The sequence below is a fragment of the Pleurodeles waltl genome, chromosome 4_1 (assembly GCF_031143425.1).
Source record: "Pleurodeles waltl isolate 20211129_DDA chromosome 4_1, aPleWal1.hap1.20221129, whole genome shotgun sequence".
In the NCBI taxonomy this organism is placed as follows: domain Eukaryota; kingdom Metazoa; phylum Chordata; class Amphibia; order Caudata; family Salamandridae; genus Pleurodeles; species Pleurodeles waltl.
The window spans coordinates 572,972,628-572,989,943 of record NC_090442.1 but is presented as its reverse complement, the minus strand read 5'-3'; the positions used below and the strand labels follow the sequence as shown (position 1 = coordinate 572,989,943).

Below are 17,316 nucleotides of genomic sequence, written 5' to 3'. Positions count from 1 at the left end.
AGGAGTAGAGGCAGCACCCACAGGAGTTCCACAGGATGGAGACACAGGAGTCACAGAAGAGCCGACACAGCACGACTGAAGGGTCCCATGCCACAGGAGGGCTGTGCATCGCAGGAAGGATTACTGGGGGCTGGAGCTACATGCAGCTTGAAGATCCCTTGGAGGAGATGCAAACAAACCTTAGCAGCTGCAAGAGATGCGGTGCACCAGGGTACTGTCCTGCGTGGGGAGGCAAGGGCTTACCTCCACCAAAGTTGGACAGCTGGCAAAGAGGACCAACAGGACTACTCAGGACCACCACCAGTGATGCAGGATCCATGCAACTCAGGATGAGAGGAGATCTACACAGCCAGTCGTCGTTGCAGTAGGTGCCTGTGGATGCAGGGCAGTGACTCCTTTACTCTAAGGAAGATTCCTTCTTCCTTCTCCTTCTTGCACAGGCTAAAGGTTTGCGGCCCTCAGAGGGTGCACAGCTGGGAAAATGTTGCAGAAGCTGGAAGGAGCAGCAGAAACAATGCTGCAGGAACAGTCTTCTTCGTGGATACAGATTGTCGGTTCCTAGAGGGTCCAGTCACGGTTCCAGTGGCTAGAAGTCAAAGTAAGGTTGTAGAGGAGTCCTGCTGGAATCTTGCAAGCTGAATCTGAGGACCCACCCAAGAGAGAAACCCTAAAAAGCCATGAAAGTTTGATTGGTCACCTAGCCAGGTGCCACCTATCAGGAGGAGGTTCAGATGTCACCTGCCTGGCCTGGCCATTCAGATACTCCCAGAGGTCCCTGCAAACCTTAGATTCAATATGGCAGAACCCAGGGACCCTCTGGAGGAGCTCAGGGCACCACCCCTGGGGTGGTGATGGACAGGGGAGTGGTCACTCCCCTTTCCATTGTCCAGTTTTGCGCCAGAGCAGAGACTGGAGGTCCCTGGACCGGTGTAGACTGGTTTATGCATGGACGGTATCAAATGTGCCCTTCAAAGCATACAAGTGGCTCGGGGAGGCTACCCCTCCCAATCCATGTAACAACTATTTCCAAAGGAAGGGGGTGTTACCTCCTTCTCCCAAAGGAAATCCTTTGTTCTGCCTTACTGGGCTTGAGGTGTTCAAGCAGCAGGAGGGCAGAAACCTTCTCCAACGTGCAAAACAGCCAACATTGCACATTCTCCGCAGAGGTGAACAGATCTAACCAGGGCTCTCCCCACTGCTAAAAAAGCCCTTGCGCCATCTCCGGATGGAGATTCCATTTGTGATTAAATATGCATATACGGCTGAGTTCGTCTGCTCTGACATTCAGGAAGCCCACCAGATGTTGAACCACCAGAAAAATGCCCTGGCATTCAAGCCATGACCAGAGGTGAAGAGCCTCTTGACAAAGGGTCTACAACCCCACTCCGCCCTGCTTGTTGTTGTAGCACATGGCGGTGGTGTTGTTGGTGAACACCTGCACCACTTTCCCTTTCAGAGAGGGAAGGAGAGCTTTCAAAGCAAGTCAGATCGCCCGTAGCTCTAAAAGGCTGATGTGGAGCCTGGACTCCACTGGACACCAGAGGCCTCTGATTTCCACCTCTCCCATGTGGCCAGCCCAGGAGTGACACATGTGTCACTACTGTGAAATCTGGTTGGAGAAGAGAGAGGGATCTGCCGTTGACCCAATCTGGACTCGACAGCCACCATTGCATGCCTCTCGCAGTTCCCTCCGAGATCTGAACCATGTTGGAGAGATTCACCTGATTCTGCACCAACTGGAACTTCAGTTCCCACTGCAGAGCCACATATGCCATCTGGCATGTTGGACCAGCAGGATGCAGGAGGCCATGAGGCCCAGCAGCCTCAGAGTCATTCTCACCAAAATCCAAGTTAGAGGCTAAAACATCGGTATCATAGCCTGAATATCCTGGACTCGCTTTTCGGAAGGATAAGCCCGAAACTGCACTGTGTCCAGAACAGCTCCGAAGAAAGGGAGCGTCTGAGATGGAGTCAGGTGTGACTTTGGCATGTTTATAGTGAACCCCAGCGAATGCAGGAGGCTTGCCATGGTCTGGAGGTGGGAGACGGCTTTCTGGGGTGTGTCGGCCTTCAATAGCCAGTCGTCGAGGTAGGGGAAGACTGGACCCCTAACCTGTGCAGATGAGCTGCAACCACTACCATCACTTTCGTGAACACCCGAGGGGCACTGGTATGGCCAAAGCGGAGCATGGTGAACTGAAAGTGCTCGTGACCTACCAGAAATCGTAGGTAACGTCTGCGGGCCGGCAGACCAATGCTACCATCCAGTCTCCAGGGTCCAGGGCAGAAAGAACCTGAGCTAGGATTAGCATCTTGAACTTCCCCTTCTTGAGGAAGAGACTGAGTGTAAGGAAATGCCTCCTTGGCATGGTTACCCCCTGACTTTTTGCCTTTTGTTGATGCCAGTTATGATTGAAAGTGTGCTGGGACCCTGCTAACCAGGCCCCAGCACCAGTTTTCTTTCCCTAAACTGTACCTTTGTTCCAACAATTGGCACAGCCATTGCACCCAGATAAATCTATTGTAAATGGTACCCCTGGTACCAAGGGCCCTGATGCCAGGGAAGGACTCTAAGGGTTGCAGCATGTATTATGCCACCCTGGGGACCCCTCACTCAGCACATGCACACTGCCTCTCAGCTTGTGTGTGCTGGTGGGGAGCAAATGACTAAGTCGACATGGCACTCCCCTCAGAGTGCCATGCCCACCTCACACTGCCTATGGCATAGGTAAGTCACCCCTCTAGCAGGCCTTACAGCCCTAAGGCAGGGTGCACTATACCACAGGTGAGGGCATATGTGCATGAGCACTATGCCCCTACAGTGTCCAAGCAAAACCTTAGACATTGTAAGTGCAGGGTAGCCATAAAGAGAATATGTTCTGGGAGTTTGTCAAATACGAATTCCACAGTTCCATAATGGCTACACTGAAATCTGGGAAGTTTGGTATCAAACTTCTCAGCACAATAAATGCACACTGATGCCAGAGATGCCCCCTGAATACCAGTCCGACTCCTAGTGCTAGGCTGACCAGTTTCTGCCAGCCTGCCACAACCAGACAAGTTGCTGGCCACATGGGGAGTGTGCCTTTGTCACTCTGTGGCCAGGAACAAAGCCTGTACTGGGTCGAGGTGCTTCTCACCTCCCCCTGCAGGAACTGTAACACCTGGCGGTGAGCCTCACAGGCTCATGCCTTTTGTTACAGCACCCAGGGCATCCCAGCTATTGGAGAGGCCCGCCCCTCCAGCCACTGCCCCCACTTTTGGCGGCAAGGCTGGGGGAGATAATGAGAAAAACAAGGAGGAGTCACCCACCAGTCAGGACACCCCTAAGGTGTCCTGAGCTGAGGTGACCCCTGCCTTTAGAAATCCTCCATCTTGAGATTGGAGGATTCCCCCAATAGGATTAGGGATGTGCCCCCCTCCCCTCAGGGAGGAGGCACAAAGAGGGTGTAGCCACCCTCCAGGACAGCAGCCATTGGCTACTGCCCTCCTGACCTAAACACCCCTCTAAATTCAGTATTTAGGGGCACCCCAGAACCAAGGAAATCAGATTCCTGCAACCTACAACAACAGGACTGCTGACCTGAAAGCCCTGCAGAGACGACGAAGACGACAACTGCTTTGGCCCCAGCCCTACCGGCCTGTCTCCTGACTCAAAGAAAACTGCAACAGTGACTCATCCGACAGGGACCAGAGACCTCTGAAGCCTCAGAGGACTGCCCTGAACCCGAAGGACCAAGAAACTCCCGAGAACAGCGGCACTGTTCACAAACAACAACAACTTTCTTGCAACTCACTCTTCCTGCCGGAAGCATAAGACTTCACCCTCTGCACCCGACGTCCCCAGCTCGAGCTCCAGAGAACCAACACTGCAGGGAGGACCCCCAGGCAACTGCAACCTTGTCAGTAACCCAAGACAACCCCCCTGGACCACCACAGTGATGTATGCAGAGAGAATCCAGAGGCTCCCCCTGACCCTGTTTGCCTGTAACAAGGAACCCAACTCCTGGACCAAGCAATGCACCCGCAGCCCCAGGACCAGAAGGAACCAAACTTCAGTGCAGGAGTGACCACCAGGTGACCCTCTGCCTAGCCCAGTTGGTGGCTGGCCCGAGAAGCCCCCCTGTGCCCTGCCTGTACCACTAGAGTGACCCCTGGGTCCCTCTATTGATCTCTATACAAAACCAGACACCTGCTTTGCACACTGCACCCAGCCGCCTCTGTGCTGCTGAGGGTGTGTTTTGTGTGCTACTTGTGTCCCCCCTAGTGCTCTACAAAACCCCCCTGGTCTGCCCTCTGAAGACGCAGGTACTTACCTGTAGGCAGACTGGAACCAGAGCACCCCTGTTCTTCATAGGCTTCTATGTGTTTTGGGCCATCCTTTGACCTCTGTACGTGACCGGCCCTGTGTTGCTGGTGCGGTAACTTTGGGGTTGCCTTGAACCCCCAACGGTAGGCTGCCTATGCCCAGGAACTGCAACTTGTAAGTGCCTTACTTACCTGAAAAACTAACCATTACTTACCTTCCTTAGGAACTGTTGATTTTTGCAGTGTCCACTTTTAAAATAGCTTATTGCCATTTTAACTAAAACTGTATATGTTATTGCTCCAATTCAAAGTTCCTAACTTACCTATGTGGAGTACCTTGCATTTTATGTATTTACTTCAAGTCTTGAGCTTGTAGTTCTAAAAATAAATTAAGAAAATATATTTTTCTATATATAAACTATTGGCATCAAGTTAAAGTCTTTGAGTGTGTTCCTCATTTATTGCCTGTGTGTGTACAACAAATGCTTAACACTACCCTCTGAAAAGCCTACTGCTTGACCACACTACCACAAAAATAGAGCATTCGAATTATCTAATTTTGCCAATATCTTACCTCTAAAGGGAACCCTTGCACTCTGTGCACACTATCTCTTACTTTGCGATAGTATATACAGAGCCAACTTCCTACACTGAGGGACCAGAGGTCTAGGATAGGGAGAAGACCATTGTCGTTTTTGGGCACCAGAAAGCAGCGGAATTAGCTACCACGACGTACGTCTGGCGCAGGAACCCTTTCTATGGCTCCCTTGGTCAGGAGACCCTTGACATCGTCACAGAGAAGTGCCATAGATGATCGTATGATGGTGGCATGGCTGGAGGAGAAGTCTCAAAGGGGAGTGAGTAGCGAATTCAGACAATTTGCAACTCCCATCTGTCGGTGGTAATGGATTCCCAGTGGGGAAGGCAATGGTGAATCGTGCCACCAACTTGTCCCGGATGTTCTGACAGACTAGAAAGGTTTGGAGGCAGAGGAGGGGGCGGGGGTGGACTGGGCGGCCCGCTGGCTCCCTGATCCACAAGCACATGGGATCCCGCATCCACAGCTGTGGAGGGGCTGCACAGCATGAGCAGGGCGGTGGCCAGGTGGAAAGGAACACAGTTGGGTGCCCCTTCCATAGTCACGAAAGGGGCGAAAGGCGGACTGTTGGGGGCGTGGAACAGCTGCGAGGCCAAGGGACTGAGTCTTGGCCCAGGAGTCCTTAAAGCACTCAAGCGCTGAGTCCGCATTGTCTCCTAAGAGATGGGTGCCAACAAAACACATGTCCATCAAGGATTGTTGGACATCCCCAGAGAGGCCAGACATCCTCCACCAGGCATGGCACCTTAAGGCAACCGTCAATGCAGTTGATCTGTCCAGTGAGTCGGTCGTATCCAGTCCACAGCGAATCATGAACTTCGTATTATCTCTCCTATCTGTAACGGCTTTGGAGTGAATTGTCCGGGCCTTTTACGGAACTCAAGGCAGCACTTGCACAACAGTATCCCAGAGAGTATGGGAATGGCAGCCGAAAAGGAATGCAGTGTTCACGCACCACAGCGCTAGACTGGTGGAAGAAAACATCCTTCTTCCCAAAGTTGTCCAGTCTTTTTGGTTCACCGTCTGGGGGAGCAATAGGAATGCACCAGAGGATGACAAAGCCTGGATGACAAGGCTCTCAGGCGTAGGGTCACAAATTTTGGGTCTGTCAGTGCAGGCCGATGGCAGCGGGGAACTGTCCAATTCACAGGAGCCCCTGTGCTGGGTTGGGACCAGGTACCCAGGACATCAGTAGTGATTCATTGAAGGGAAGGAGGGGTTCTGAGTTGGAGGTCCCAGGCTGAAGCACCTCAGTCAGGAGGTTAGTCCTGACCTCCACAGAAGGAAGCTTGAGGTTCAAAACCTCAGCAGCCCTTCTCACCACTATGGAATATGACACTCTCTCCTCCGTAGCCACAGTAGGGGGAGAAAGCATGCCAGCATCAGGGGAGGTGTCCAACCCGCTGGCGTCACTCAAATTCTGATGCCAGTCCATGTCAGGATCAAGTTGGTATACTAAAGGGTCCAGTGACCCCTCTATACTATCCCCACATCCATACCCATAGCAATAGGGTCAGGATCAACACAGGACCCAGGCGATCGCATGGAAAATGGAATTGGCGTTGCCGTTCTGGCTCCGGTTCGTCGGAATTAGTATGAGGTCGATGACAATTGTGGGCCCAACCGACATTGGGAGTGTTCATGTCTGACCCGACATTGGGGAAGGTCACGTTGGCATGGCCGACGTCGGGATGGATCCAAAAGTGGATCCGGAGGTGCCTTCCTGAGTCAGGGCCGAAGCCGTAGACTTGGACCTCGAGGAAGCCTACACCGACTTCCCTAGGCTAGAAGGAGCAGAGGGTGGGTCGGTCTGCCCAAATATGAGGCACATGGCCTCATAAAATTCCTTAAGTTGGGCAGGGGTGGCACCAGCTCCTGGAAAGTCAGGGAGGCATGGAGCAGACCCAGGAAGAGGCTCTGAAGATGGAGGCCTAGAGCGTCGACACTCCTCCGGCGTCGCTTCATGCGAGCAACAGGGCGAAGTCGAAGAACGCTTGGTCTTCTTCAATTTCTTCTTCTTACCTGAATGTCCAGATGACTTGGACGATGAAGAGTGGTGATGGCTCCGTGACCGGTCTCCTGACCTTCCTCTCGAACGAATCCAAGAACGATGCAGAGTTCAATGTCAGACCACCATGAGCTTTAGGGACTGCTACCCCAAGGCCTTTGGGTTCATGGCCCGATACTCGGAGCACAACTTCGGGTCGTGGTCGCGCTCCAAACACCAGAAGCAAACGAGGTGAGGATCCGTCACTGACATCATTTGGTGACAGGAGTTGCAGGGCTTAAATCCGGTCATACGTGGCATCCCTAGACGCATCCAAAACTTGCCAAAAAAAGAATCAACAAAAGTGTTGCAGTTAATCAAAAAATTACTGTGGTAGCTCTTCTCCGGATCTGCACGTAGGCTGGTGCGGAAAGAAAAGAACTGACTTCAGTGCGTTGGGGTGGCGCCTACATACAACCGCAACATCATCACAGTGACCACGACACCAATGATGCCTGCGGAGTCAACCAATGCCACCTAACAGCACGCAGGGGTACTGCTTGAAGAAAAATATCCCGATCCAGTCTGACACCTGGGCGAAATTCTAAGGTAAGGAATCTGCAACTAGAAGTCGCTATCAGATATTGATTTTTAACTGTGGTGCTCTGATATGATATTATAAGGGAGAGAGATGTGCTGTGATTTGCACCACATCACTTGGCTTGGATGCGGTGATGATCACTTTGAGGTCACAGCATTCCAGGCAGTGTTAAGCTTCTGGGGAAGATTTGAATGTGGTCAGTTATGATTGGTTCGCTGTCTGAGGAGGTTGGATAAACATGCTACGAACCTAATAAAGGTTTATGAAGAGCCTTTGAAGTGAAAGTGTATTCCTAACACTGGCAATGAGGGAGAAATTGCTGCCAACCTCTGAGATGAATTGGAACTGTGGCGACCCATATTAAGTGTCTTTTGAAGTGATATTGTGGACATTGAGGGGAGATGGGAGCTACCAAGAGAGAGTGGAACCAATGTGTATGTTTTTGCAGACCTGAGGTGTGGGTGAAACTTTGGCATGTTTTGTAACAGTTGAAGGGAGTGAACCGAGCCGAGGTGTGAGCGGAACCTTGGTGCGTGTGCGACTGGTTGAAGGCACTGAATCGGGAGAGAGGTGTGCTCTCATTACTGTCTGCTTGCCTGTCTAGGCAGGCCTTGAAAAACACTTCCAGAATCCAGCGGCCAAATCGGATTCATATATATACAGATATATATATATACACAAAGTAATCCATTAATGTGTAATACAGTGTACTCCCTTCTGCATTGATATTTTCATTATTTAAAACAAATAGCCCTTTGCATATATTTGTGTTGTCTAAGTCATTTTTTACTTCATATGGTGCAAATCAATGCTTTAACGTGAGAACTTGGGATTCATTTGAGTTTTGGTTGCATGGACTACGAAGGAAACATATTACACTCTGTTCACTCGGACCCCAGGCAGATACATGCTAATTTTGAATATACATTTATCCTGTAATGCCTTGTGCCTTTTGATGTGTTACTGTCTTGGGAGATGGCATGAGTGGTCTTCTCTTTTGCTTGAATACTTGAGGGGCCACTTTGCTGAAGTGATTGTTGATGGTTTTGGGGATTCTAGACAGCTTCTTAGATCCAATCTACAACCATGAATTTGATAGACAGGTCTGTTGTCACTCGTGTGGTCCTTCGTAGGCATACTTGCTTGAGATTCTTGGACTTTCATGGAAATGTTCAAGCAAATGTCACAGATGTGCTGTTTGGAGGCTTCAACCTCTTGACTGCATCAACACCCAATCTTGGGGTTTGGCACCTGCTACAGGTGTGTCACGTTGGTCTCTATCAGAACCCCTTCCGGAGGGTCACAGGGTAGGCAGGGGTTACTGGGCTTTTACTCCTTATGTCCCTGGGCCCGACCTACTATGAATCCTGCTCAACTAGGCCACGTACCCCTTCTGCACTTAATCTAAGTGGTAGCTGCGGTAAGGGCAGTCAATGCTCTTGGGTGGGGGGGTGTAGAAACATGTCACCGACCATGACTCATAACTTGGTGCAAACAGTATATACAATAAATGAATGACTTGCCAAATACCTGGTTTCTGTAGTGAAAAGTAGTATTTTATTTCTAATGCAACACATGCAAAGAGATGCAACATTCAAATGCAAGAACACAGTCCCCCTTGAGGTCGGGTGCTAGTAGTTGTCCGGCGCATCGCTGCCCCACCCTCCTATGGGTAATGTGTTTGGGTTGTTCTCCATTCACTGGTGGCCGCATCTAGGAAATGCACACTACTAGGCCGTACTCAAGAGTTCCCTTTTACTCTTCAGTATTTTAGTCAAAAGTGTCTGTGGTGCCGCAGCACCTTTAGTAGCAAATCTCCCAGAGCCCTAAAGGCCCTAGTTCAAGTCTTATCCACTCCTGCACCACGGACGTATTTGGGATTGCAGCGGGTGCCCTCAGTATGCGCACTCAAGCGATCAGGTCCAGATCCTATTCAAAGAAGTCAGGCTGCTCGAGGTACACGCAACAGTGTCAGTTGGGCGCAAGCTCAGTCGCAAAAGTGGTGCACCTGCTATGCCTGGCGATGGGGCAGCTTCCAGCTCACAATGATGTGGTAAGTCAAGTTTTCCCCCGCTGGGGTAATTCAGTCCTTCGACTCTTAAATGGAGTCCCCTTAGTGTGTGCTGTCCTTCTCGGCGTCCTCCTGGTCCACGAGGACAGTCAGGGCAGATACTTTGGTGCAGCTAGACCTGCCAGTCAACCCCTCACTCCAATCCCAGTCAATGACAGGAAAACACCTCCTGGCATACCGGGTGGCCGCTCAGGCATTCACAAGTCCTGGAACACTGGTCACACAACTTCTTCACTGGTGTTCCCCACTGGCATACAGGGTCACCACAACAAGGCCATGTGGGCTCGGTGCCCTCTGCACAGCACTCAATATTTGGCTCAAGCAACAGATGCCCTCTCCTGACTTACGTGGATTGCTGAAAACAGTCTTGTTCACAGACTATGGTCCGATCAGTGCACAGCCGAATCCTCAAAACATAGTCCTCACGGTACGGCTTCTCACTGGACCTCGCTCCCTCCAACGCTCTCCTCTTCCTCACAGGGCACACTGCTCTTGACTAGCAGGCAGGCAGTGGCGCTCCAGGGCAGGTGATCTTGGTTTCCCTAGGTGATGTCCCCTCACCCAGCAGCAAGACTAGCTGAACCTGGCCCCCGTCTTGACCAGTGGCAATAGTCTTGCAGAGCTTCTTCTCTCAAAGCACATCATGGCTGCTTGGCAGATCACATATTTTTGGGGACTTCACCTACATTTATAGTCCTTTTTCAGATGCAAAATGTGATTTAGGGTCTTGGTCTTTGAAGTTTTATGTTGGTGTTCTGCTTCTTTTGAGGTCAGCACTAATGTTTTTAATCTTTCTTCATGAAAGATGCCTGTCATAGCAGGCACAGCTCCAAAGTGGATTGTCCACAACACAGTTCATGGGAGTGACTGGAGCGTACACCTGGATGTCAGCCACTGTGATATGTGCACCAAAATGTGAATCCCAGCCCTACTCTTTATGATTCCCTTATCAATCCGATCTCCCTTACTTAGATGTGTCCAGACCCCTTCCTTGTGATCTGTTTCTGAATCAAAGAGTAGACCTTTGACATGTAGAGGAAGTCTCTTTCTTTTCCCTCCACAGCATCTACTCCCAGATCACAAAAATGCAACAATACACAAATTTGTCTGCACACATACATGAGGCACATGCTTTCCCTGCACACACTGAACAGCACTACATCTCTCATGTAATGAATTCCTCTCAGGCATACATATACCCAGCACATGTATTAACCACACATGCACTGCACAGTAATGTCCCTTCCTAGTACTGTGACCTTCCCAGGCACCCATACAACCAATGCAGAGTCACTATACTACTCCTGTGCTGCACAGCACTCCACATCTTACCTGGTGTAGGCCAAGGGGGAGTTAAGCATACAGAGCATCTTTTTAATAGGTGAGTGAGCCTGTAGGCCTCATTCCAGTGACACTGGGTAAAAAGGTCTTGATCACTATATGATATGCTGCCACCATGGAGCTCATGCTGCTTAGATCCTAGTGAAAGCGGTAGCATTCCACCACCGTGAGGGTTGAGCTTTGGTTGCTCCTTTCGGGCCAATAAGACCTCAATCCTTGAGACAGGCCTATTTCATGGTGCAAACAATTGATCTGTGTACGTCTCTGACAAAAAAAACAGCATTAGGGATCCCGGCAGCAGTACAGTTGGGCACTGATGCCAGGGGTACACGTCAGTACCATCCAGAGGACTAATCCATCCCAGCAGTGCCACTGGAGGCTCAGATGCTTTATGGGGTTGAGGCTTCACAAACATTACCAACATTTCTGCTATGATCTAGAGCTGTATCTACCTTCTCGCAACTATAGGTGGTTTGATGCCTTTGAAGGGTACAAAAAGTGCAACAGACAGTTTTTAATTTCTCTCCGACTTCTCCTTTCAGGGTTTTTTAATTGCCTTCTCATCGAAGGCAGGTGCCTGAGGGGAAGGTGGTACTCTTTTTGACACTGTCTGCTCCAGCTGGTGCAGAGGAATGTATCCCCACTTTCAAGACCTGGTTGTTAACCTTCTTAACTTCTTGTCCAACTCCAGGCGTTGCACAGTTTCTAAGCATGTGGCTGTAGCGACCTGTTTTTACTCTGGAAGGGAGCCCCTTTCCTACAGGAGTGTCTCCAGTGTTTCCTCTTAGAGATCTTGCCTTGTGATCGAGTATGTTTAGTCTTTATTTTCTGCTTTCCACGGCTGAGTACTGGTATTTGTATTCCGTTCCATTGGCTTAAGTTCAATTTGTGTTTCAGTTGCATGACATAGTATTGAGGCTTTATATCCGGTAATATTTGTTGATGGGTCAGAAATACCCATTCGTTTGTACTCCAATTCCAGAATACATTTTTCTTTTAAGATTTAGTTCCTTTCATCTGATGTTTTTCCTGATTTTCTTGTGACCAGGTAAGGGTAAAAACATAGTAGGGTTGTTTTGCAATGCCGTTTGTGTGGGCCACCCCCTTGATGCTGCTTGTATGCCAGAGGGCATGTATTCTAAAGGATTTCTTCTTTTTGGCACCAATGTGGTGGCATGCTTCCACAGGTGGATGGTTAGATGTTGTGACATCCTCTATGTTGATCTTACTTTCATATTTTCTGGGGCTTCTTTTTGCCTGTCAGTTTTAGTGTTTCCTTACCATTATGAGCTTGGTAGCCTGCTTGATCTTAGTTTTGGATTGGGTTTGTAATCTGAACCATGTTGAGTTGAGTTTTATGCTTTATTGTACGTTAGTGATTGCACCAATGTAATTAATCTTTTAAAATATGGTAGACTAAGTTGACTTTGTTCATTCTAGAGCCTGGTCCCAAATGTGTTAGCAGATTCTAAACTGTTGCTTTCCATTTCTTTCCTTTAATCCCCATGTTTAAAGTTTGAAACATCTGTTGTGCTTTGCACTAGATCACATTTTTTTAAAAACGTACAAGAGCATCATCTGCAGCATCTCATAAGGTTCACCCCTCAGCTCCACCCTGTTCAACACCTACATGATGCCCCTGGCCAACATCGTCAGACCCCCACGGCCTCAACATCATTTGCTACGCAGACAACACCCAGCTCATCCCTTCACTCTCAGAAGACCCCTTCACCACCACAACCAGCCTCCAAAACTGCTTGACGAGTGTTGCTGAATGAATGAAGACCAACTGCCTGAAACTCAACATGGACAAGACTGAAGTGTTGATCTTTAGAAACACCACCTCCCCATGGAACAACTGATGTTGGCCCTCCTAGCTCAGACCTACACTGAGACACCATGCCTGCAATTTTGGCATCGTCCTGTACAGCAAGGTCACCATGAAATGCCAGATCACTGCAGTTGCCTCCGCTTGCTTCCACATCCTTAGCATACTTCGAGAAGTATTCAGATGCCTCCCTGTCGACACCAAGAAAACTCAAGTCCTGGTCACCAGTCTACTCGACTACGGCAACGTGCTTTACGCAGGAATCACCAACCAACTCTTGAAGAGACTCCAGACTATACAGAACTCAGCCACCATACTCTTCCTCAATCTCCCCAAACAAACCCACAGCCTCCATTGGCTCCTCGTCAAGAAAAGATGCCAATTCAAGATGCTGATACATGCCTACAAGGCCCTCAATGACCAAGGACCAGAATGCATCAACCACCACCTGAACTACCACCAACCTGCTAGACACCTGTGCTCTGCCTCCCTTGCCCACATACCAGTTGAAGCCACTGAGGAGGACGCATCTTCTCCTACCACATCACTAAAGTCTGAAACAGCCTGCACCTCCGAACAGCATCCTCTCTCATGGAATTCAGAAAAGGACTCAAGACCTGTCTCTCTGATTGCAGTAGGATTCCAGCACATTGATACCCTCACTGGTGATAAGCCATGCTGTACAAATCCTGATTGACTGACTGAAGTGTTCTCTACTTTGGAACACCAGCCCATATTCGATGCCAACTCCAAGTCACCCAGAACGCCGCCGCCAGACTCATCCTGATCACATCCTGCAAAATAACCACATCTCTCCACACCTCAACAATCTCCACTGGCTCCAAGTCCAGGAAAGTAGTAAGTTCAAGCTACCCACACATGCCTACATAGCGCTCCACAACAGCAGTCCTGCATACCCCAACCACCACCTCAACGAATATCATTCCACCAGACACGTTCGATCTGTGTCCCAGAAAACAGCAGACCTCCCTCGTACAAGAAGGCCAGAAGCAGAGAATGTTCCTTCTCATACCTTGCACCAAAGACCTGGGACGACCTCCTGCAACACCTCAGAACCTCCTCCTCCCTCATGGACTTCCAAAGGAAGCTCAAGACATGGCTCTTCCAGACGAAACAGGCATGGTCTCCTCCTCCTCCCTCAGGCCTCCCCTACTCAGCACCAGGATACCCTCACGGGTGATCAGCCGTGCAATACAAATCCACATATCATAACAGAAATGTGGATTTAGTTTCCAGCTAATCCATTTTGTATTAAATAGACAACATATTACATTCATGTACCCATACCAACAAATACGTTAGCTAGGCTAAAATGTAGGTACTTTTTGTCTGAGACATGCCTTTAATTGTCTACAAATGTGTTTTCTGTTTCAAGATTAGTAAAGGATAAAGGAATTGGTGTCTTAAATATGGGTTTAACCTGACCTTGGCATCTAAAAGATGAGAATACTTTTGTTTAATTATAGTCATGCAGAGTCACACTAGTGAGCTGTTTCTTATATAAACTGACTGCATCTTTCAAAGATATCTTAGATATTATTATCACAGATATTATCTTGATTTCTTGACGTTCGAAGGCTAACATTAGGAGGAGCACAACAATAAAATGAGCTAATTCATTTTTAACATTTCTTTGACAAGATATAGAGAGACAGACTTTATGAGCGTAATAAATTAAGGTTTGGCATTGCAGGTTTGTAAGTCCATTTTCAATTAGATGCACTGTGATTTTGGTGTTGTCATTTATGTTGAAAGAGAAACATGTCTGGGGCTGATTTAGTATTATCAGAAGAAAGTTTGGTAGTTTATCATGTTTGTGAAATATTGTAGTAAAATATAAGTAGTGGTTTTTTGATGTGTTATTTGACAGCTATGCAGGTGATTTTGTGCTTAAATTAAATACATTGTGATTTTAAAATTTTTAAGTAAGCTAATGGATTGTGCTCTTAGGGTTTAGTCTTCTGTGAAAACTGAAATTTCCTTAAATCAATGTGATTTATTGTTAACAGTTGGGTATGTTATTTGGCACATGCATTCATGAAAATATATATAGTGAGCAAAAATAGCAAGGTAAATGGACCACACGATTATCCTAGGTCTCTTGCCTACAGAAACTCAAGAACCCGCGGAAAGCCACCAAAGGTTACCCTGAATCCATCACAAGTCTGAGATCTGTGTTTACAGGTGCAGGTAAAATGCTGTTAAAAAAGAGAAAAATGTGTGTGTCATTAATGTAGAGATAATAAGAGACGCCATAGGAAGAACAAAAAAAGGATGTCAATAGGAAGGGGCAGCCGAGTGCATTGTTAGTAGACCTACTACTATTGCAAAATTAAGTCAAGAGGAATATTTGTCTGTTTTGAGAGAGTAATTAATTAAAGGGAGATGTCAAGAAAGACAGAACATGAGGAGAGAGAGAGTCATCCTATTAAATGGGCTGCCAGCTGTCAGTGGCAGTATTAGTTCTGCATGAGACATGGGTGAGAAAGAAGGAGCCTGGTAGAGACATTCAGGATGCAAGGCGATATACATAAGGAAAGAGACAGGGTTAAGAGAAGTCTACTATGTTAGTTCTAATGCCCAGGAGTCTGTAAAGAAAGTAGGAATTCAAATTGTTCAGTTCAGAGTGTGTAGTGAATAAGAGGTGTGCTAGGAGCAAAGGAAAGAGTGTTAATGGTGTAAACAAGACATTGCGGATGACAGGAGATATACATGAGTAAAGAGGCAGGGTTAAGAGAAGTCTACTATGTTACTTCTAATGCTCAGGTGTCTGTAAGGAAAGTAGGAATTCAAATTGTTCAGCTCAGAGTGTGAAGTGAATAAGAGGTGTGCTAGATGCAGAGGAAAGAGTGTTAATGGTGTAAACAAGACATTGAGGGTGACAGCGTAATGAGAAGTTTGATATTGAAATTAGGTGGATTTTGCAAGCCTGAGGCTGGAGGGCAAAGTGTTCTGAGTCTGTGTATACGATTTTGACGTATTTCATGTTAGGGATTGTTCTCCATTTACAAAGGGGTGCAAGCATTATGGTTTGAATGCTCAGACAGCTGCAGTGATAGAAGTCTGTGGGCGACAGTCTAAGCGTGAATCTACAAAGGGACTGTGTATATCAAATATTGTAACAAATGAGTAGCTCAGTTTCTTAAATGATGTAGAGTTCAATATAAATATAAGGTTGTTTAATAATCCTGATACCACCTTTGGACAACTTTGCAATTTTTGTGACAGATATCCTACTTAGAGGACTGGACTGGCAGGACCACAACAGACATGTATGATGGGATTCGTCATAAGGGATTGGCTGATGGGGCAAGGGGCTGAAGCAGTTTTTTGGAAAACAGAATCAGATCCAATGAATTGCAAAAGCATGGAGCTGGGGAGAAATAAGTGCTTTTCAGTGAGTGGCTGAAGACAAATTAGTTAAACAGGATCTTATGTTGGTGTTGGCTAGCACTACGGCTAAGGTCAGCAACCGTTATGAGTGATGCCATGATCCTGTCATTTCATCTAGATCCTCGAGCAGGTGCCAAAGTTTCCAGGTGGGTGGAAGATGACACCTCTAAGGGCCACTTGATGGTGCAATTCATCTGCTGAGGTTCTGAGTAAAACAACATTTCTGGCACAGTTCAATCCAATTCATGTGACCTTCTAAGACCATATGATTCGCTCTGCTATTGGCAGGATAGCAATCTTCAAATCTGCTGTATTTCTTAACAAATATTAATGGGAACTTTCAACACAGAGTATATGACCACATATTGACTTGCATTGCTTACTAAAACTATTACCTAAAATGAGAAGATATGAGGTGGAATTTTGAATTTGTTGTACTGAATTGAAATTCTGTGGTGTACACTGCAGAGATCTTAATCCACTGACTGTGAATAGTGTAGCCTCCAGATTACACATATGTTTATGCCTACCAGGGTTAGTGTAGAGCTCACTCTCCACAGTTTGTAGAATGCACTGAAGTTTTACAGCTTGAAGAGAGTCGTCGACATGCATGATCATGGGCAGGCTGCCTAGAGTATCATGTACCAGGTTTGCCACTTCTCGTACTTCAAAGAGCTTGAGCAGTTCTGAATATAAAGCTGGGAAGGAGCTCAGGAAGACTGCCTAAAGAAACAAAAGAAAACAAAGATAGTAGAGAATAGTTTGGGCTTTTCTGTTTCAACACAACCTCATTGAACTAATAGAGAAATTCACTTAAAAACTGTAATTACTGAGATAAATATAATTTAACTTTGACCTTTATAAATGTACAGATACATCGTATGTCCTGATTTGTTACGGAACATCTAACTACCCTGTTGAAGCAACCTAACTACACTTCCATGTCAAATCAACATTTGGAACAAACACTTTGTCTAGAAGAAGTGCTGCTAACTTAATGATGGACTGAAACACAATGAACAGAAGGCAGCAGCACCATTGGAAGATCTGATTACAAACAAAAAACCAAAACAACCTAAGATAACGTATTCATGCTGCAAACAACAACTCCATGATAGGGACAGAAATGACACCTAAAATAATTAAGTGCCTGATTTGCATGTAAAAT

The 17,316-nt window shown here is 47.4% G+C and overlaps 1 protein-coding gene across 2 annotated transcripts in view; it reads right to left on the bottom strand.

Annotated features, from left to right (window-relative positions):
• DOCK4 (dedicator of cytokinesis 4) overlaps positions 1–17,316 on the bottom strand; it is a 1,300,588-nt gene that overhangs the window by 540,616 nt on the left and 742,656 nt on the right. For both annotated transcript variants that reach the window (XM_069228963.1, XM_069228964.1), the window contains exon 23: positions 16,679–16,871. In XM_069228963.1, coding sequence (XP_069085064.1) covers positions 16,679–16,871 — 193 coding nt within the window. The remainder of the gene's footprint in view (positions 1–16,678; positions 16,872–17,316) is intronic.